General features: G+C 41.6%; 1 protein-coding gene across 2 annotated transcripts in view; it reads right to left on the reverse strand.

The window, feature by feature from the left end:
- Positions 1-210: 210 nt before the first annotated feature.
- TBX15 (T-box transcription factor 15) overlaps positions 211-23,191 on the reverse strand; it is a 110,749-nt gene continuing 87,768 nt past the window's right edge. For both annotated transcript variants that reach the window (XM_059928921.1, XM_059928930.1), the window contains exons 7-8: positions 17,057-17,154; positions 211-2,714 (exon numbers count right to left, since the gene is read on the reverse strand). In XM_059928921.1, coding sequence (XP_059784904.1) covers positions 1,930-2,714; positions 17,057-17,154 — 883 coding nt within the window. In that variant the 3' untranslated portion in view covers positions 211-1,929. The remainder of the gene's footprint in view (positions 2,715-17,056; positions 17,155-23,191) is intronic.

A 23,191-nucleotide genomic window follows, 5' to 3' on the forward strand; every position in this document is an offset into this window, starting at 1 on the left:
TTCCCTCTCTGACTGGCTGTGTGGACCTGGATAATTCACTCAGTCCCTCTGGAGCTTAGTAACTAATCATAACATGAGGACGATAATATATACTTCATGTGTTCTGAATAAAGATCATGTTACATAGTAGAGATGAGAGTGCACAATGTAAAGCACAATGTAAAGGCATCGGCTGCTGCTTGCTTTTTCCATAGGAACGAACACACAGAAAACAATTGCAAAGATTTTATTTAGCGGCTTTCTGTGCTTGGCACTTAGAAACAGAGTTCCGTGCATAAGGGCAAATTTTTATACACCTTTTCTTCATACATATTTTACATACCCTTTTTATTGCCCCCTTTTTTTAATATTCATAATGCTGGATTCCCCACTAGGCACATAAATACATTTATCTACAACACCTCAAAACCAAAAATCTTAATAATATCTGTATTCTTTTACTTGGTATTACTTGCATTTCCACACCACTTAAAAAGTTTAGCTTGTACCAAACTTCACTTGTTTTCTTATCATTAAAGGATTTGAAGGGGAAGGGAAAGATGAAGGAAAAAATCCAAAACTTCAAAATTGCAATGAACTATTTGATTAAAAAAAAAAAATGGCGATCTAAGGGCAGGTGGAAGGATATAGAAGACCCATCTGCAATTCTCTGGAACATGACAGGACTCCTCCTGCCTCAGGGGCGATGGGCAGGTGATCCAGGTCAGGCATCTGGACCTGGCATTCGGAAGGCCAGACCTCCATTTGTCACCTCTGTTCTTGGTATCATCTGTCGGGATGATAAAACTCTTCCTTCCTCACACTCCTTCTATTTCCTTTCCCCTGCCAGGCTGCATGCTCTGGAATCGGCACTTCCTGTGTGGCGCCCCTCTCTTCTGGATCACAATGGTCAGAACTGTGGGATGAAGACGCATTCCTTGCCCCGGTGCTTCTCACCAGTGCCCTGACCATGCACAGTGTCCCAGAGAGGTTTACTCCTCAATGACTTCATGGTTCTTTCCATAACCTGGGGGGGGGGGGGGGGGGAAACAAACCCAAACCACATTTCCTTGGTGAATTAAAACTCTTATCATTGCTCTCACTTCATCATTCAGTCTTGCTCTCCACCTCTCTCTTGGTCTCTGTTCATTCTCCTTTCTCTCTCTCTTTTTCATCTGCTCTTACTCCCTCTTTTCACGGGCACCACTGGGAACATCAATGACAGCACACCAATGGAAGAGAGCCAATGTTCAAAAGCAATCTTTTTCAGGAAGCCCAGTCCAGTTGTAGTACTGATGTCTTTCCACCGTCATTGACTGGAAGGGGTTCCAGGATACACGGTTCATTCCAGAAACAGGGTAAGCTGCAGAGGAGAAACGTTGGCAGCTACTGCTGGCCCAGTCCATCTACTGTTGTACATAGACAAATTTTTGGTGAAAGCACCCATGCTGGGCTTCCCTCCACAGAGTTCACCCAGTTTCGAGTCAGTGTGCATGTATGTCTGTGTATGGATGAGTTTGTGTATGAATATATATGTATGTGTGTATGCATGCATGCACATATGTATGTGTGTATGTATGTATGTATAGACCTGTATTTGTGTGTGGGTAATTTTCATGACTGCTACATGCTAGCATCTCCCTTAACATTATTATAAAATGATTATTCAGTTTCTTCAAAGGCCACTCTGGAGAGACGATGCTTTATAAAGCTAAGATTTGGGAAGGCAGGAGAATGGCCACTGAGTCAGATGATTCCACCACAAGTATCCTTCAGTGGCTTAAATGTCTCTTGTTCTTGGGTATGTGCTTTCCTCCTCCAGTAAAAAAATAATAATAATAATACACAGTTCCTGTTTTTCAAAGGCGTTGGGCTCCCAAAGAGGAGGATCTGCCCATGGAGACTCTGGGGCCTTGGCTGCTGTAGGCTCCGTGGTGCTAGGACTGGCCACTAAACCATGTGAACGGACATCTGGGAGGAGGAGCCTGGGACCGCCCCATACTGCCGGCCATCACAGGTGTTAGTCGCCTGCTGATTATTGGCTGAGGGGCTAATCATGTGCATGCCATGCTCCATTCCTGTAGGCAGGTACTGCCTCTCTCCAAAGGCCCCATTGGAAGGAGAAGAACAGAGTAAAGTGCTTTGAGAGGTGCTCAGTTTTTCTGGGCTTGCAGCTAGCCTTGGGGAAGTGGGGAAATTGTATCCATATAGATTATAAGGGTTGTGGAGAGAGAAGGCATTGTAGGAGCTCTGCTGCATGTGGCTGCCCCCAAACATGTGTGGTGATGAGGAGCTGGAGGCTGCATTGCCTGCCTGCATGACATACTGAAACTGGGAAGTGGGGAAGGACCCCAGCTGGCCACCGTAGGCTTCCATCTTGCTGTTACTAGGCAACGAGGAAGGAGTCGGTATTCCTGAGATCAGGGATGGAGTCCTCTGGGGCATGAAGGTTTCGGAGGGCTGAGGGGCTGAAGCAGTGCCACTCTGGAGCCTGTTGTAGCCACTGTCACTCAGCCCTGGGTAGCTCTGCAAGGCAGCCATGTTGCTTCGGGCACACGGTGGATAATCAGAGAGGTTTAGGTTACACAGCTGGCTCTCTCGGCAGCCCACGTTGAAAGTGTTGGGGGCCAGATGAAATGTTGGAGGAGAACAGGATGGAGATAAAAGATGAGAAGAAGCTGAAGGGGATGGTGTCCCAGTGCTGGAGGTGGTTGGGGAAGTGCCTGTGCTGCCTCCTGAAAAATAAAACATAAATACCGTTGAGACATGAGAATCACCTGAAGGGCTTGTTAAAACACAGATCGCTGATTCTACCCCAGAGTTTCTAATTCTGTAGGTCTAGGACAGGGTCCGAGAATTTGCAACAAGTTCTCAGATGATACTGAGGCAGCTGGTCCAGGGACCACTCTTTGGTTAGAGGATGTCTGGGTCCCTTTTATCTCCTAAAATACCTGAACTTGTATTTGAGAGAGTTGTTCTAATAACCTGGGGAAATTAGAACTGGGTTGGTGGCTGATGCACCGACAGACAGAGGGCCAGTTTAACGCAGTCTACTTCAAATGTGTTCTCAGGTAATTTAAGAAGGTCAAAAATGACCTTTCCAAGCCTCGCCTTTACTGGGCTGCGGAGCAGCAGTGCTACACCCACTTCCTGTCTCATCTACTGGAAGTTGAAGGCAGTGGTGAGTGTCAGGGTTACTGGACCTTTCATGTGAATTCCAGAATGGGCAGCTACTTTGTCTTCCATAGCGAAGCTCCCATGATGGAATTTCTCTATCAGGGCAAGGTTGGGACTTTCCCAGAATTGTTGAGAGCTGTGATTCTCAAGGAGCATGTTATCCTTTAGGTCATCCACAACTCATGCAGGGGGTCCTAGAACATGAGCTGCTCTACAAGGGTAAAAGGCTGCTCCTTTTAAGTAGAAGGGAGCGGGAATAAGGTTTTTAACAGTGAGAAAAAATGTGAAGAAAATCAGCAGGATTCCAGAAATATAGGGATACAAAGAAACCATCCACAGTGTACCAGAGAGGAAGGTCCAGATGTGCAAGCTGAGAGGCAGATACCTCAAAGAGAAACCCAAAGCTAATTTTTAGCACAGGAAAAAAAAAAAAAAACAGATTCACAGAAAGATAGACAAGATGAAAACTCAGAGGGCTATATACCAGATGAAGGAACAAGAAAAAAACCCAGAAAAACAAATGAATGAAGTGGAGATAGGCAACCTTCCAGAAAAAGAATTCAGAATAATGATAGTGAAGGTGATCCAGGACCTCGGAATAAGAATGGAGGCAAAGATCGAGAAGATGCAAGAAATGATTAACAAAGACCTAGAAGAATTAAAGAACAAACAAACAGAGATGACCAATACAATAACTGAAATGAAAACTACACTAGAAGGAATCAATAGCAGAATAACTGAGGCAGAAGAACGGATAAGTGACCTGGAAGACAGAATGGTGGAATTCACTGCTGTGGAACAGACTAAAGAAAAAAGAATGAAAAGAAATGAAGACAGCCTAAGAGACCTCTGGGATAACATTAAACACAACAACATTCGCATTATAGGGGTCCCAGAAGGAGAAGAGAGAGAGAAAGGACCAGAGAAAATATTTGAAGAGATTATAGTCGAAAATTTCCCTAACATGGGAAAGGAAATAGCCACCCAAGTCCAGGAAGCACAGAGAGTCCCATATAGGATAAACCCAAGGAGAAATACGCCGAGACACATAGTAATCAAAGTGGCAAAAATTAAAGACAAAGAAAAATTATTGAAAGCAGCAAGGGAAAAATGACAAATAACATACAAAGGAACTCCCATAAGGTTAACAGCTGGTTTCTCAGCAGAAACTCTACAAGCCAGAAGGGAGTGGCATGATATACTTAAAGTGATGAAAAGGAAGAACCTACAACCAAGATTACTCTACCCGGCAAGGATCTCATTCAGAGTCGATGGAGAAATCAAAAGCTTTACAGACAAGCAAAAGCTAAGAGAATTCAGCACCACCAAACCAGCTCTACAACAAATGCTAAAGGAACTTCTCTAAGTGGGAAACACAAGAGAAGAAAAGGACCTACAAAAACAAACCCAAACCAATTAAGAAAATGGTCATAGGAACATACATATCAATAATTACCTTAAACGTGAATGGATTAAATGCTCCAACCAAAAGACACAGGATTGCTGAATGGATACAAAAATAAGACCCATCTATATGCTGTCTACAAGAGACCCACTTTAGACCTAGGGACACATACAGACTGAAAGTGAGGGAATGGAAAAAGATAATCCATGCAAATGGAAATCAAAAGAAAGCTGGAATAGCGATACTCATATCAGATAAAATAGACTTTAAAATAAAGAATGTTACAAGAGACAAGGAAGGACACTACATAACGATCAAGGGATCAATCCAAGAAGAAGATATAACAATTATAAATATATATGCACCCAACATAGGAGCACCTCAATACGTAAGGCAACTGCTAACAGCTATAAAAGAGGAAATCGACAGTAACACAATAATAGTGGGGGACTTTAACACCTCACTTACACCAATGGACAGATCATCCAAAATGAAAATAAATAAGGAAATGCAAGCTTTAAGTGACACAATAGACCAGATAGATTTAATTGATATTTATAGGACATTCCATCCAAAAACAGCAGATTACACTTTCTTCTCAAGTGTGCACAGAACATTCTCCAGGATAGATCACACCTTGGGTCACAAATCAAGCCTCAGTAAATTTAAGAAAATTGAAATCATATCAAGCATCTTTTCTGACCACAACGCTATGAGATTAGAAATGAATTACAGGGAAAAGAACGTAAAAAACACAAACACATGGAGACTAAACAATACGTTACTAAATAACCAAGAGATCACTGAAGAAATCAAAGAGGAAATCAAAAAATACCTAGAGACAAATGACAATGAAAACACGATGAGCCAAAACCTATGGGATGCAGCAAAAGCAGATCTAAGAGGGAAGTTTATAGCTATACAAACTTACCTAAAGAAACAAGAAAAATCTCAAGTAAACAATCTAACCTTACACCTAAAGAAACTAGAGAAAGAAGAACAAACAAAATCCAAAGTTAGCAGAAGGAAAGAAATCATAAAGATCAGAGCGGAAATAAATGAAATAGAAACAAAGAAAACAATAGCAAAGGTCAATAAAACTAAAAGCTGGTTCTTTGAGAAGGTAAATAAAATTGATAAGCCATTAGCCAGACTCATCAAGAAAAAGAGGGAGAGGACTCAAATCAATAAAATCAGAACTGAAAAAGGAGAAGTTACAACAGACACCACAGAAATACAAAGCATCCTAAGAGACTACTACAAGCAACTCTATGCCAATAAAATGGACAACCTGGAAGAAATGGACAAATTCTTAGCAAGGTATAACCTTCCAAGACTGAACCAGGAAGAAACAGAAAATACGAACAGACCAATCACAAGTAATGAAATTGAAACTGTGATTAAAAATCTTCCAGCAAACAAAAGTCCAGGACCAGATGGCTTCACAGGTGAATTCTATGAAACATTTAGAGAAGAGCTAACACCCATCCTTCTCAAAGTCTTCCAAAAAATTGCAGAGGAAGAAACACTCCCAAACTCATTCTATGAGACCACCATGACCCTGATACCAAAACCAGACAAAGATACTACAAAAAAAGAAAATTACAGACCAATATCACTAATGAACATAGATGCAAAACTCCTCAACAAAATACTAGCAAACAGAATCCAACAACACATTAAAAGGATCATACACCATGATCAAGTGGGATTTATCCCAGGGATGCAAGGATTCTTCAGTATACGCAAATCAATCAATGTGATACACCATATTAACAAATTGAAGAATAAAAACCATATGATCATCTCAATAGATGCAGAAAAAGCTTTTGACAAAATTCAACACCCATTTATGATAAAAACTCTCCAGAAAGTGGGCATAGAGGGAACCTACCTCAACATAATAAAGGCCATATACGACAAACCCACAGCAAACATCATTCTCAATGGTGAAAAACTGAAAGCATTTCCTCTAAGATCAGGAACGAGACAAGGATGTCCACTCTCACCACTATTATTCAACATAGTTTTGGAAGTCCTAGCCATGGCAATCAGAGAAGAAAAAGAAATAAAAGGAATACAAATTGGAAAAGAAGAAGTAAAACTGTCACTGTTTGCAGATGACATGATACTATACATAGAGAATCCTAAAACTGCCACCAGAAAACTACTAGAGCTAATTAATGAATTTGGTAAAGTTGCAGGATACAAAATTAATGCACAGAAATCTCTTGCATTCCTATACACTAATGATGAAAAATCTGAAAGAGAAAGTATGGAAACACTCCCATTTACCATTGCAACAAAAAGAATAAAATACCTAGGAATAAACCTACCTAGGGAGACAAAAGACCTGTATGCAGAAAACTATAAAACACTGATGAAAGAAATTAAAGATGATACCAACAGATGGAGAGATATACCATGTTCTTGGATTGGAAGAATCAATATTGTGAAAATGACTCTACTACCCAAAGCAATCCACAGATTCAATGCAATCCCTATCAAATTACCAATGGCATTTTTTATGGAACTAGAACAAATCATCTTAAACTTTGTATGGAGACACAAAAGACCCTGAATAGCCAAAGCAGTCTTGAGGGAAAAAAACGGAGCTGGAGGAATCAGACTCCCTGACTTCAGACTATACTACAAAGCTACAGTAATCAAGAGAATATGGTACTGGCACAAAAACAGAAACATAGATCAATGGAACAAGATAGAAAGCCCAGAGATAAACCCACGCACCTATGGTCAACTAATCTATGACAAAGGAGGCAAAGATATACAATGGAGAAAAGACAGTCTCTTCAATAAGTGGTGCTGGGAAAACTGGACAGCTACATGTAAAAGAATGAAATTAGGACACTCCCTAACACCATACACAAAAATAAACTTAAAATGGATTCAAGACCTAAATGTAAGACTGGACACTATAAAACTCTTAGAGGAAAACATAGGAAGAACACTCTTTGACATAAATCACAGCAAGATCTTTTTTGATCCACCTCCTAGAGTAATGGAAATAAAACCAAAAATAAACAAATGGGACCTAATGAAACTTCAAAGCTTTTGCACAGCAAAGGAAACCATAAACAAGACGAAAAGACAACCCTCAGAATGGGAGAAAATATTTGCAAACGAATCAACGGACAAAGGATTAACCTCCAAAATATATAAACAGCTCATTCAGCTCAATATTAAAGAAACAAACACCCCAATCCAAAAATGGGCAGAAGACCTAAATAGACATTTCTCCAAAGAAGACATACAGACGGCCACGAAGCACATGAAAAGTGCTCAACATCCCTAATTATTAGAGAAATGCAAATCAAAACTACAATGAGGTATCACCTCACACCAGTTAGAATGGGCATCATCAGAAAATCTACAAACAACAAATGCTGGAGAGGGTGTGGAGAAAAGGGAACCCTCTTGCATTGTTGGTCGGAATGTAAATTGATAGAGCCACTATGCAGAACAATATTGAGGTTCCTCAAAAAACTAAAAATAGAATTACCATATGACCCAGCAATCCCACTACTGGGCATATACCCAGAGAAAACCATAATTCAAAAAGACACATGCACCCCAGTGTTCATTGCAGCACTGTTTACAATAGCCAGGTCATGGAAGCAACCTAAATACCCATCGACAAGACGAATGGATAAAGAAGATGTGGTACATATATACAATGGAATATTACTCAGCCATAAAAAGGAACGAAATTGAGTCTCTGGTTGAGACGTGGATGGATCTAGAGACTGTCATACAGAGTGAAGTAAGTCAGAAAGAGAAAAACAAATATCGTATATTAACATATGTATGCGGAACCTGGAAAAATGGTACAGATGAACCGGGTTGCAGGGCAGAAGTTGAGACACAGATGTAGAGAATAAACGTATGGACACCAAGGGGGGAAAACCGCGGTGGGGTGGGGATGGTGGTGTGCTGAATTGGGCGATTGGTACTGACATGTATACAGTGATGTGTATAAAATTGATGACTGATTAAAAAAAAAAAAAAACTTAGCCTACCTCCACAGATATTGTAGCAATTTTGGCTGTAGAAATACAAATTTAGCTCTTGTTAATGGTTTTTTTCAGAGTTAATTTTTTTTACAAAGCCCAACCAATATCATTTCTTGCTTGGTCAAAAGAATTTCCGCAATGAACTTCCAAGGTAGAACTGGATTTAGATATAAACAGCTCCTGATTTTAGAATCATTTCAGGAAATTCTCCTTCTCTGTTTCTTGTTTATATCTTAAATTCCCTTAAGAGAAGTAAAAAGATTTTTATTCCACAAATTGAGATAAGGCCAACATTGTTAATACCATTGGAGAAGTAAGCCTGACCATGGAAGGAAGGGCATCAAGCCTGATTCTAGGTTCACTGGCCTCCATACAGCTCCTGACCACAGGCAAGGCAGGCTACGTCTTAAATCTCCTCATCTGTGAAACAAGGGCTCGAACTGATAGGCTTCAGTTTCTGTCCTTTTCAGAATTTATGTCTGAGGATTAAATTTCTGCTAAAGTGTGAATGGCCAGTAACAAGTACTTTCCAAGGAATCATTTAAGCATGAGGAAGTTCTTGAAGGGGAAAGCTAGGAAGGATGAGGAAAAACACACTTCTTGTTTTTGTACCACTGAACAGCCTAGCCTACGGTGACTTACGTGAAGCTCAGGGATTCATTTTCTGCCGGCGTGGGGTTCCTCTTTGAGGGGTCCTACGCATTTTCTCCCTCTTCCACCCTAAATGCCAGGCACTTCAGTGAAATAAGTGCTATGGTACAAATAGAGAAACTCAACTCCAGCTGTAAAGAGATTTGTGTTTTATGGGATGTGTATCTGGTCTCCTCCCTTTGAAAGTCCGTCCTTGCCCTCCCAGATCTGGTGTTTATGTGGTCCTGGAGGAGACCCCCCGTTCAGCAGGCTGTACTGTCCCGTTATAGGTATGCTCCATCAGGCCCGAGCCCTAGCCCTGCAGCAGGAAGTGCAAGATGGAGCAGATGACTTTTTACAACCCTAAATGGTTTTCTCGGATGGCCCAAGATGGAACGAATGGTACTGATTTAAGGCCTCAATTGGTTTCACTAGAAAAAAATAAGACGGGAACTATTAACAAGTTACAGGGATTTCTGCTGAGCAGATGAGAGGCACATGTTAAAAAGTTTGTAGTCAGCTTGCTTTGGCTTTCAAATGACACTCACTGGAAATGAGACTTGGTGGCCTGCTGAGCTTCAGGGGGAGAGAGTGCCCATACAAGCTAGTGTTTGAAGAGGCAGAGCAAGCCTGCCCAAGAGAAGGTCACATGGCTTCCATTCCCTTTGAAGAAATGCTCTTATGCACGTAAAAATACCCAGTACAGATAACAGCCATTTTTCAAAGTCCACACAGAGAGAGAAGACTCGTTTTGCAGAGAAGCAAACCGAGATACTGAGAAGTCTTTACTCTCTTATGATCTAACAGCTTGTCAGCTGTTAAACAAGATTGGGAGCGCCGGCCAAGTGCTAAATAAGCAGAAGGAGGCAGGCTGCCCTCCCTGTGCATTTCAACACAGCTGCGTAGAGGCCTCTCATCCCAGAAGAGCCAGGGCCGAGTGGGAGGCCAGGCCACTCCGATACAGAGGGGTCAGAGCTGCCTCTCAAAGGAAAGCAGGCCTCCCTTTCCTGTGTGGCCTTCTCTTCTTTCCCTTATTCCCCTCTGTGCTCACTGGGTCCGGGAGTCTTGATTTAAACTTCATTAAATGGATGAATGTGGACTACAGAGTCAGACAAGCCCAGTTCTAATCCCAGCTGTCTTACTGATTATGGAACCTTAGCAAGTGAGCTTCTCCACATAAATGGAATTTTGAATATCGACCTTGTAAGTATGTATTGAGAATTAGATGAAATAATACAGATTACAAAGTGCACACAGGCATAAAAATGTGTTTCCTTTTCTTTTCTATCAGTGAAAAAGGAGTGAAGGAAAGGGAAAGGCATCTTAGGCCATTTGGGTCCTAATGGGGATGGCTGTGGGGTGTTGGCCTCTGTCCATGGAGAAGAGCATCTCAGCCTCTCCACACTCGGGAGCATCATGTCACAGCCAACTGCCTGGATGTAACAGGCTACAGGAGCCTTCAGAACAGTGAATGATGGAGCACTGGACACCCACCGGGCCCATATCCCCAAGGCTAAACCAACTCTGTTTCCTCTCCAGATGATCGGCCCCTTCCCCTTCACTCCCCACCTGGGATGGAAATGAGATGTCCCATGTCTCCATTTCTTCTCAGATCAGATCAAGCAAAGTGGAATTGAACACAAACAGGTAGGTTGGTGTCTTTCCCACTATCCTCAGAGGTCTTAATCCACATCTGAGAGGTGACTAAAATGTAACGCTCTAAGTAGCTGAAAACTCTCCAGCGTTTCAGGACCAATCCTCCACCACCCCACTTCCCTGCATCCTATTTTACCCATGGCCCAAAGTGAGAAGGTACCCGAAATTCATATTCAACATTAACTTGCTCCAATATTCAAAGCTAACAGTCAAAATGACCAAAAAGAATACATGTTTAGCAGCGATTCCATACGAAGACAATAACCTAGAATATACTTATGTACCATGAAGACAAATTAAATGTGACCATGAAAATTCTGAATACCAAACCTGCTGACTTTTGCATCTTTAGATTGATCACTTCCAGACTGTAACATGGAGGCTTTCACATACAGTTCCCTTTTGGGTTGATTTTGTTGTGCTTTCCGCCCCCTCACCAAAAAAAAAACAAAAAAAAAAATCGAAAAACAGTGAAACAAAACCCCATCTGGGCTAGTGAAGAATAAATTTCCATGTAATTACTTGGTGCCACGAACCAGACTCTTCTGTCATATAACTTGATGGCATCTGTCCCTGAGGAGTGCTGATTCACTGTGTGTCCTTGAGTAGCCTTCTTCAAGGCTTTCAAACAGGTAAGAGGTAAAATGTCAGCACCCTATGGACTGATCCCAGGGAATAAACCCAGAGGCCATAAAGTTTAATGATCACAGCCCAGTTCATCCCAACTAAGGAATTCTCCTTAGTTGAAATAAGTACCCTTCTCAAAAGGCAAATGTGAAACATTATAGTGCTAATGGGAATTGCGTGCTTTCAATCCTAGAAAGATTCCTAGTGCATCCTTCTCCATAAAATTTAAAGATATGCATAGATCCAAACCTCTTCCCTTTAGAATAGCTTTTAATATATTCACCCATTCTCATTTTTCACATTGGTCCCCTGGGTTCTGAGTCTCTCTGCTTCTTCAATGGCCCTATTTCACACCTATCACATTCCCTAGGTGGAATACCCCCCACTTTTTCACTTCCCATTAACTTGCTTGTTTTCCCTGCTACTTGTTTTACTGCCTTCCCTGCTGCGGTTTACATCTGTTGTTATTGTCATTTAGAACTAATCTGCCTCTCTCCTGGCAACAGTACCATTTTCCCACTGAGAGACACCCCCTTTCCCACTCTTACCCCTTCACCTGTGCCCCCAGGGAAGGCATGTGACTCATGCCTGGACAATCTCAGCATCCCCACCTCCTGCCACAGTAATTAATTCAGTGGTATCCCAATTAGAGTCCATGAGACTCGGTGAGATTTTGCTGGAAATCTTGAGAGAGAGGCACATGACCCCTCCCATCCGATTTAAGCCTAAAAACATGCAGGTGCCAGGGATGCTGGTAGCTATGTCACCACCCTGCGGAGCCCGAGAATGAAGTCAGGTGAGAGATGATAATGGCTTGGAGTGGGGTGGTAGCAAGGGAGACTACAGACGTGGGCAGAATCAAGAACCTGGTAAAGGTTGGATATGGTGGGTAAGGAGGGAGGGAACCGTCTAAGGTGATTAATGGATAGTGGCGTCCTTCCCCCAGGAGAGGGCGCCAAGTCTGTGAGGTAAATCATGGACTCCATTTTGGACGCATTGAGCATAAGGGACTTCGGGCCAAAATAGAATATGAACCATTTGCTTTAATAGACTGAATTGAGATACTCTCCCCTCCTTGTCAAGAACTCCTCGCAGGCATTATTCCTTGTCTCAGGGATAAATGAGATCAGCATAAGTTGGCTACCTTTGAAACATTATAATGATCACACAGTAGTTCAAAGACTCCGTTCCCAATCTTTTTACTACTATGAATTTGCTCAGTATTTGCTGTCTTCCACTGACCAACCTCTAATTAACACAAATCAAACTGATGAAAATCCCAACACCAACAGAGACCTTCATGATCCTAATTTTTAACTGCCTGACAAACATTAAAAGATGCAAAGGTGTTGAAATCTAGTGATGTCTACCACCAGTTGAGGAGAAGGGAGGCCTTCTGTAAATGGCAGGTCTCCTATCCACAGATGGAGACATATGATCAGCTTTGGTGTTCTGGTCCAGGATGGTTCCTTTTCTCACAACAGTTGTCAGATCACTTGGAGACGCCACTCACAAAAACTCTCTCAGTTTTGGTCATACAAATAGCTCCATTGTATATATATATCATCAGAACAACCTCATAGCAACATCAGGACATCATCAGAACAATAGGATTGAACTTGGCTCTTATTTCTTTTTACATCTTCGTCTGTGTCACCTCACTCCACTTCTGCCAGCATAACTTACTTGTTTAGTTCATTTTGTCCTGCCACAAGCAGTGTTCAGGAAAAAGCCATTCCTGAAATATAATTCCTATCTCCAGACTCTGCAACAGTATAAACTCCTTGCTGATTCTAAATGAAGATGTCTGAAAATAAAACCATACACTTGACTTCATAAAAATGAAATATGGACCTACTATTTAGAGTTAACAGTCAAGTTGCTGACACTAAGCCATCAATTGGACGAGTAAGCTAATTTTGTGTGTGTGTGTGTGTGTGTTAAGTAAAAAGGAAGAAGGTGTGGTGGAAAGGAAACTGCCCAGTAAGGCAGGAGATCCTCTTTGGAGTTCTCAACTTAGTTCTGCCACCACTTAACTGCAGATATGTTACTAGGCTGCTCTGTGCCTCAGTCTATTTTTGTGTAAAAGGCAGAGGATAATGAATCCCACGCATTCTTCTCCATCAGAGAAAACAACTATATAGAGCATCCATTCAATATGTTTTTGAAAATAGAAGGATTTGGATTGTTTTAAAACCATGGCTAATTCACCTAAGCACATTCCTTGAAATTTTATCAACAGATGGGTCTCAATGAAAGAGAAATTACAATGACAGCAAGGGCAAGAGGGAAAAAGCACCCTGAACTTCACTCAAGCAGAATGGCTGATCCAGTGTCCAGTAGCAGCAACAACACAAAACTGTCCCAGGGCCACGTATTTGACATCCAGATATTCATGTGCTTGAAGCAATGAGGTAATGTGGACACCTGGGTGGGTTGGTCACTTTGGATCTTCGGTTTGGTGCCAATACTGCCAATACTCTCTTCACCAAAAGGGAGTTACTACAAAATCAGTCTGTCATTGAAGCTTCCACTAGACGCTCACCACTCTTTACGTCTTCTAGGACACAAAACAGTTCGACGCAGATAGCTATGTCTCTTTTCTTCATTTTATGACTGATACTGTCCAGAGTTAATGGAACTCTCAGTTTTTAAAGGAAGAGGGAGGGCTTCCCTGGTGGCGCAGTGGTTGAGAATCTGCCTGCCAATGCAGGGGACACGGGTTCGAGCCCTGGTCTGGGAAGATCCCACATGCCACGGAGCAACTAAGCCCGTGAGCCACAACTACTGAGCCTGCGCGTCTGAAGCCTGTGCTCCGCAACAAGAGAGGCCGTGACAGTGAGAGGCCCGCGCACAGCGATGAAGAGTGGCCCCCGCTTGCCACAACTAGAGAAAGCCCTTGCACAGAAACGAAGATCCAATACAGCCATAAATAAATAAATAAATAAATAAATAAATTTATTAAAAAAAAAAAAAAAATTTAAAAAAAAAAAAAAAAAAGGAAGAGGGAATGGGCGTTGTTACTTTTACATCCTTTGCTAACGTCAAGAAACCAAGCCTCATATTTTTTAATAATGAGAATCTGGATCAAGTTCAGTGTATAGTTCAAAAATGTATTCCAATTAAACTATTTAATAGAGTCTTGGCTTTTCCTCTAGGCCCATTTCACCACCATATGTATCCAATAATTCCACACTCATTTCCCCCCATCAGCATAAAAAGGGACTCAGTGAATAAGTGTGACATTTTGGTCTGAAAGTTCAGTTTCTCTTCAACCATTGTTTCCCACATGTCAGTAATAAGTCTTCAGATCAATAAATTTTCAATAGAAGCACCATGAAACCTGCTATGCTGCACACCTTAGCAATGCAGTCTCCCCTGTAGCTACCCCATGCATGCACCTGCCCAGTGGGTCCACACGCTGGTGAAATGCAGGTAGCCATCCACAACTATCACTCCACATCTGTATCCACGCACATTTCAGGTGGCTGTGCTCCAAGATTTAATCAGAGAGTGACCCTGCCTACCTGAGCCACAGTGCCACCAAGTGACCTCATTCATTGTTCATTAAGTACTTCCTGGGTTCCAGGCCCTGGAGTAGATTTTGGGGACACAGCAGTGAACACAATGTCGCCACCAATGCCTGCTCTCAGGAACTGGCAATATCCCTGCCCATCGTCTCATACCAGCCTCTGTGATACAAACTCCTGCTTAGCTAGAGCTTGGAAAGTCAACACGTAAAGCAAAGGCAGATGAGCAAGAAGCCATCTCAGAAATAAATAGGGTCAAGTAAGTGTCTTTGCATGACACGTTTTCATTTATAAAGCATGTTTATATATTAAATATATTGAATGCATTTATAGATGCATATATTAAATAAAGCATGTTATATATTAAATTCTTCACAAAAAAGAATTATCCCTCTTTGGGGTGAGGAAACGGACTCAGAGTAGAAGTAACTTGCCAAGGGTATATAGAGAGTTAGTGGCCATCGGAGATGAAGGCCCAGATTTCCTGACTTCCATAAATCTCTGCCTCTTAAGGGCCACGCGGGCGTCAAAGCCGCAGTGACACCCTGAATACATATCGACCCTGCTTCTATCACAGCATTATGAGGAGCAAGTCGCTTCATACGAAGGGCTTCCATTTCTCCTCCACTTATTAAAAAAAGAGATGGAAATTCTGGATCACTTGCCTCCCCGGATCCCTGTGAAGATGTACGGTCTAATCATGTTGTGAATAATTATTAATCAGAACGGCAATATTTCCTGTCCCTGGTGCATTTTCTTCTCAGTTACGTACGGGGAATGAAGACAGTGATGATGATGGTGATGATAATGACAGTTAGCGTGTACTGAGGGCTTCCTGTGTTTTTAAATGTATTATCTCATTTAATCCTCACAACAATTCTATTATATTCTCCCACTATGCAGATGAGAAAACTAAATGTCAGAAAGGATGAGGGACTTGGCCAAGGTCACCAAGCTAGGCAAGAACAGTGATAAGAGCCTAACCCAAGTTGCCTCGCTCCAGAGCCGCTGCTTTTAATCACCATCTCCATCTTAAAACCTGAGGGAGTTCAGTAATTCAGGTTACAAAACCGAATTTAGTGTGCAAACTGCTAGAACCTCCCTGAGAAGGGAGTATAATATAATGTGTTATCAAGTCCCAGAAGGGGCTCCTACATCACAAAGCCCCAAATTTAAAAACTAGGACTCTATTAATGGCAATCATTTGACAGAACAGAAGGAGCTCCATCTGTAATTTTGATCACTGTCACTCTGGGGCAAGAGGAGGGTGGAGAGGAAAACTCACAAAGTGTCTGACATTTTTGGGAAGCCTTCACTTGGGTACCCAGGGGCTTGGGTGCTGCGCCTTGGGAGAGCCAGTGGTTAAACTGAGAAGAGGAGTTGAAATCCGCCCATGAGCCATCTGTACACATGGCCACAGGCTTCCCAACCTGAGCTGCAAGAGAAGGGAGATTAGAAACTGGATGAAAAGCACACAGCAATGGAAGGAAAAAGTCCACTTCGCCCATGCACTTGAGATGGCTGTGGCGCCACATTAGCAAAAAAGGAGAGAGCACAAGTTACAAGATTCAGAGGGGCTTGTGGCAGCTCCCTCCGCACTGTCAGACCTGAGCGATTTATTCCCATTGTCTGGAGCTAAGTTGTTTCTCATCTACAAACTAGAATAAGAAAACCGATGAGGCTGCCATGAGTAATAAATGAAATTATTATGAAGATCTCCAAATCCCAAGGGCTACATGAATGCTTAGTGATAGAAATAATCATTTCACCACCATTACGTAACCTTGCTTTTGGGAAGGGAGAGAGAATTTGGGGTGCCAGGTGAAACACTGCCTCAGAAACCTGCTTATTTGCGCAAGTGGTGATGCTTTGGTTATTTACGGAGCTACCTAGTTCTCTTCATTCCAGGCGAGTCGGTGTAACTCGTGGCTTGGCTTGGGGCCAGATGTGCTATATTCAGTTCAGCTCCCACTCCCTCCCCAGCGCTGTCTCTAAAGCAGAGGCCTTGCCCAGGGCTTTACCTTGCTGCTTTTGCATGGTGGTGAAATCTTCAAAGGTGAGTGTGCGCACAGGGGGTCTCCAGAATGCATAAGTCTCCATGATGGCTTCCAGTCCGGTTCTACACAGAGAAAAGCCAGCAAAGGAAGTTGTAAATAATCCCAAGAAATGCATGGACTTTTTTAAAAAAAAATCCTGAAGTGGTTTGTCTGAGAAGCGGTATATGCATAGGCACTGAGAGATACCACCACCAGGGTAAATTAGTCTGGAAGAGCACAGGTACAGATGTCGCTGGATTGCAGGAAAAAGAAGAAATTAACCCAATTCAGATTATCTGCAAGCAAGTCAGAGCTATGATGGAATTTCACTCCGACCTTTCTTCAGAGAAGGTTTGGTCTGCATGAAAAAAAAATGTTGTGTGTTAAAGGTCAAGGTCACTGATATCATGAATAGAGTTGAGCAGAGAGTAGCACTGACCATTTCTCTAGCACAGGATGATGTGATCATCATTACCACAACACACTGACACAGCCTGTCCCAGAGTCAACTCCACCACCGGGTATGTGGAGTCAATGAAACTGTCATATTGTTGCGCCTTGAAAGGCTTCTTAAATCTTCTTAAACAGAGACAAGCACCATAATAGAAATAGGAGAGGTAAGCACTCAAATATACTTGAGTTTCTGCTGCAACAAGAAATACCTACCTGAAGGCGCAAAGAGGGTTTGCTCCCAGAAATTATACCTCAAACAAAAAGACCAATACATTTCTGCAAATGTTTATCTGTATTTTGTAATATGATAACCAAACTGGTCATTGAGAGTCATGTACTTGGGACTTCAGGAAACATCCAATATTTTACCAATGTATTACTTTAAGGTTTCTGTTTCACTGACACTAGAAATTCCATTAATTGAACTATGTGCACACTGCCTAATTTATCCTTCAATAAATTCTATCATATATATGTATATGTATATGAGATGTTGATGAACATTGTTTGAACATAATTATCCAGGCTATCTGGATTATCTTAGACATATTCTTGCTGAATCCTCAAAACAGAATATTGGTTGGTGCCTTGTTTGAAGCTTTGAACACAGCTTCTGATTATTGACTCCTCTTTAAAACTAACTGCTTCACTGCTAGCTAAGTGGAAAGAGGGGAAGTTAGGGTAGAGGAAGGTAGGAGAAGGAGGGTGGAGAAGAGTAGGTGGCATAAGTCCTTTCATTGCAAAGTTGCTGGAAAGTAACACGGTGTCCCTTCCTGGAAAAGACAAGCTTTCCCTCTTGAGATGAAACTTATGCTGCCTGTTCTTCTCCCTAGGTAATACATTTCCAGCATTCTCTTCAGTCTGGCACAGCAAGAATAAAGTGAGAAGCTTTACTTAAGTGAGAACAAATAGCCCTTCCTTATAAATGACTATAAGGTCCCCTGAGGTTCTTCTGTGATGAGCTGCTGATACACTGATTGGCTCTTTGTGTTGGAAAATTTCCTCTCTGAACTGGCCTTCCTTGCACAGTTAACTTTCTAAAGTCTTCCCTGGAATCTTGGAGGCTTTAAATACACCAATGTTGGCAAATTAAACTCTGTATTTTTAGAAGAGGTTGAGAGGAGAGGGTGTTGCATGGTGTTTATTAGCTGTTAATCTGTTAAAAGTAGGAATAGAAGACATCTCCACATAGTCACCCTACATTAATGCTGAATGCAGTACATGAAACTACTTGTGGAAAGAAAGAGTCCAGGCAATTAGGGAGCTCAGAATAATAAGGGGATAGGCAGATAAAGCCATGCTGAGCCTTGATGGATATAAAAAATAGATAGGCCAGGCTTAGATCTTACTGTCCTGTTTTGGAATGTTGGGGGCTCACCAGAACATCTTAGGATTCCCTTTAATGTCACGGGAGGCTCACTGCAAATGGCAAGGTCTCTATTGTTCCACCTCCTATTCCATTCTTCCCAGCAACATGTACCAATGATGAGGACAAAATATTAGCTCAAGGACAAAGAACAGTCCCTTCTCATTTCATAATAAAGTGATAGAAGACTATGAGGTGGCTATAATACACTGATATACTGCCAATGTTATATTTATTAAAAGAATAAAAAATCAATGTTGATTTTATTTTCATAACAGGCAAAAAGACTACGGCAAAGGTATTAATAATTTTATTTAAGTAGTCAACTCTGTATAGGATCGCGACCATTTATCCATTTATCCAAATCTAATGATACCATCTTCGATGGAGAGTTATCCAGCCTCTGTTTGAGTATTTCCCAAGGAAAATATTTAGTTTTGGGACAGATCTGTTAGAAAGTTTTTTTGAGCTTGTACTGAAGTATCTGAGGTAACTTTTACCCACTGGTTCCATTACCAATGGGTAAATGGTAAGAGTGCCAGACACTTTCCACATCCTCATCAGGAAGACCTTCCTTAACTGTTAAGAACATAATGTATGACACACCACATATGGACACACCCATGGTCCATCCAGTCTAGGTGTCTTCACAAGAAGGGTCTTTTTGGTGATGAAGTTGGGTGAGGGGTATGACTACCAAAATCTAATGGCTAAGTCTACACATTCCTAACCACGCTTTACTAATCTGTTGTGGATCTCTCTCTCATAGATTCATCCTGGACCTTACTGAATCTATTTATATATTCAGGGTGGATCTCTTTTTTAAAAAAATTAATCCTATTTGTTTACTATATGCCACATCTTATTTGTCCTCAAACTCCATTAAGCTTCCTTGGATAGATCTAATTGTTCAGTAGTACTAATTCTATTTATCAGGATTTGGTGAAGTGCCACAGCAGGACAAGTATTAGCTAATTCACTCTCCACCAGGTTTTCCACCTCCCAGTACTTAGCACAATGCCTATTACCTGACAAGACTTCAAATCATATGCATTAATAAGCAAAGGAATTATTTTTATTACTATTTTTATTACTGAGTCACAGTTTCCTGAACTTTAACCAGCAATCATTTTTTCTAAGCCTAAAACTTAAGAAAACAACTTGATATCAAATCAAGAATCTGAAGACAGAGAGAATCCTCTATTACTGGTGACTTGGGAATTGTTTCTACATATAGCTGTTTGTGCCTTTCTTGACTCAGGTCCCAGAGAGGTTTCAGTTTTCCTTTGGTTTCTTCTTTTCTGGTCATGGAATTTCTGACCTTCAACAGAGTCTGAGTTCCCTAGCAGAGGCCAGTCATTTATACTCTCATCTTCTCTTATAAGAATCATTGCCAACCACCCGTTAACGTCTTCAGCCACTTGGATGTCTATTCAAAGTTTATACTGAGCAACACGTTGTTTACTTATTCATCATCATTGTATCCCAGTTTTATAAAACTTTATCTCAAGGTTCTTAAAAGTGAATTCATTGTCTAACAGATAAAAAAAGTGGTGTTAGGTAACCACATGTCATTAACATGTTCCACATGGTGGGCCTCTCCGGGTCTGCTGAACACCAGAGACCTGATGTCATCTCTTAAGTTTCCAATCAAAGATGATCAAATTGGCAAGTGTCCCCCTCTTGCTTACTTTTCCCTGTTTGCTCCAGTGACAACAGAGACCATATCCAAACCCCCTTTGTTAAGTCATTTGGCTGTAACCACCTCTCTGATTTCCAGGCCTCTTCTCTTCAGACTTTTCAGTCTGCTCACTGGCCAAACCAACAGAATGTACTGAAGAGGAGGGAGAAAAGGAAGGAGAGGAAACAAGCCAAAGAGCTCTTTTGCAAATTGATGATGCCTCGAGATCAACTGATTTGGAATAATAGCCAAAGTGCAAAGAAATATTCTTCCAACCTCCTCATTCAAAAAAAAAAAAAAAAAAAAAAAAAGCTGGGACCATCCCTTTGAAGTTCAGCAAATATATGATAATTATAACAATTACAAGTACATTCATGAACCTGTTAGGTAACACACCAATGCATAGTTTCTGCTTTTTATTTCTCTTGAGATAGAAAATTATTTTTATGTTCCTTTCATTTATTTTCTTTGTAATTCTGACATCTGACTCTCTTTGCTGGTGATACCATTAACAACAGGAACCTATGCTAGGGATTGATAAGATCACTGGTTATCTCTCAATAGAAGACAGTCAAGGACTAAGGGAAGTCTACTGAGATGGGGTCTTGAAGTCAAAACGGGGTTATCCAATCAGGAAAACAATTATGTGCTAGGTTCAAGAGATATAAAGGCAAAAAAGACACAGGGTCTTTACCCTTAAAGAGAATCCTGCTCAACAAAAAGATAACAACATGTAAACAACTAATTTCTGAACTGTGTGATAGATGTTACACTGGAGATGTGTAGACAATGCCATGAGGCACTGAGCAAGATGTGCTGAATACACCTGGAAAACTCAAGGGGGATTCCATAAAAGGCCAGTTATTTAAGGTTAATGTTACAGGGCACTCAGTAGTTTTCCACACAGACAAGAGGCAGAAAGAGCTTTCTCAGTAGAGTTAATAGTATATGCAAAGACTTGGAAGTATGGAAGAGAAGCCATGTTCTAGGAACTGAAAATAGTTCAGGGTGACTGGAGCTCCGGGTGCAAGATGGGGGCCGGGGGGGGGGGGAGGCAGGCAGACACCATGGGTATTTATTCCATGTGAGGCGCTTGGATTTTATCCCATGGGCGATACTATGCCCCTGAACTCCTTTTCTTTCTCCTCCTGTTCCAACATTTGAAAAGACACAAAACCAGAATATACTGTTCTTTCAAATCTAATCACCATGTGTCAACTTTCTAATCCTTTTCCTTAGACTGTCCTTGGTCCACTGAGGTTAGGTCAAACCTTCCACACATCCCTCTCCTTCACTGGATCTGGAATTGGCTCCTACCTTTAGATTCCTCAGGGTATTTATTGTCCAGAGATATTCTTAAAGACCTCCCAGTGGAGGTCTGCAAATTGGCAAAAGAGCCATCATTCAAAACTTGGCTTTAGATGTACAATAAATATATCTACCTGATGAACCGGATGTCATTGACGTGCTTTACAATGGTTTGGACGAACACGTGTCCAATGGACAGATGATTGGAGTTGAGTTAAAATTGTTCCTTACCCAGTGACTCCCAACTTGGGAACCTTTTCCCCACTTGGAGTCTGAATAGGTAGACATGGTGGTCCATAAGGAGTTGTCGCTGCCTCAAGAAGTACAATAAAAATCCTTGATAACACAAAGCAGGCTGCCTAAAACATTAAGTTTCTTTGCATCTGACTGGCATGGTCTCACTTTAACTTAGTAATACTAAATCACACAAGGGGCAGATTAGCATAGTGATTAAGAGCACAAGGTCAGGAGCCAGACTGCCTGGGTTCCAATTGCAACCCTGCCGCTTACTAGGGCAACGTTGCCTAGTTATATAACCTTTTCACGCCTAAAGTCTCCCTTCCTGTAAAATGGAGATAATGATATTATTCCCTCCTAATTGTAACTTAATAAATGCATATTGATTAAAGACAAAATATTTCAAAACAAGAGAGAAAATACAATGAAAACGTGAGGACCATTGGTCTAACTCAAGTAAAAGAAATCCCACCATCTGCTCAGATTGTGATCTGTAACACGAGAAAACACTTTTCCTTCACTGGGATTCAAAGCTTTGTCAGCCCTCTGGCTCTGGATTGAATGTGGAAGGACCTCTATGTTACCTAATTTCATTTCTCATTCTCTCCTCTAAGAACAAAAAAACGTGTCCCTCAAGCCTCTTTAGGCCTCATTATCTTGCAGATATTTCAGATTCCAATATGTTAGCCATTAAACAGACGTCTATCTGTTAGATGACACCATCCCTGGGCAAGAGCCATAGATAATAAAACAACTGCCAACTTTCTCTGGCAAACCCACATGGCCAAGAGGACAATGGTGGAAAAGATTCATGACAGAGGAGGGAGAACAAATAACAAGGCAGAGAAAAATGTTAAATACTGGTTGAAAGCCCGTAAGCCAGGGGACATGAAAAACAACTAATGCCTGGATGACGAGGAGGAGTCTGGCAGGATCCTGCTGCCAGAGTCCGGTATGGAGTCAGCTACCTTGAACTGCAGATGCGGCAATGCCTGCAGAGGGGTCCAGCACTGATTACTTCCATAGATCTGCTGAATGGCACCCATGCCAGGGATAACAAGAGTATCCACAATCT

Source organism: Balaenoptera ricei, chromosome 1 (assembly GCF_028023285.1).
Source record: "Balaenoptera ricei isolate mBalRic1 chromosome 1, mBalRic1.hap2, whole genome shotgun sequence".
NCBI lineage: Eukaryota > Metazoa > Chordata > Mammalia > Artiodactyla > Balaenopteridae > Balaenoptera > Balaenoptera ricei.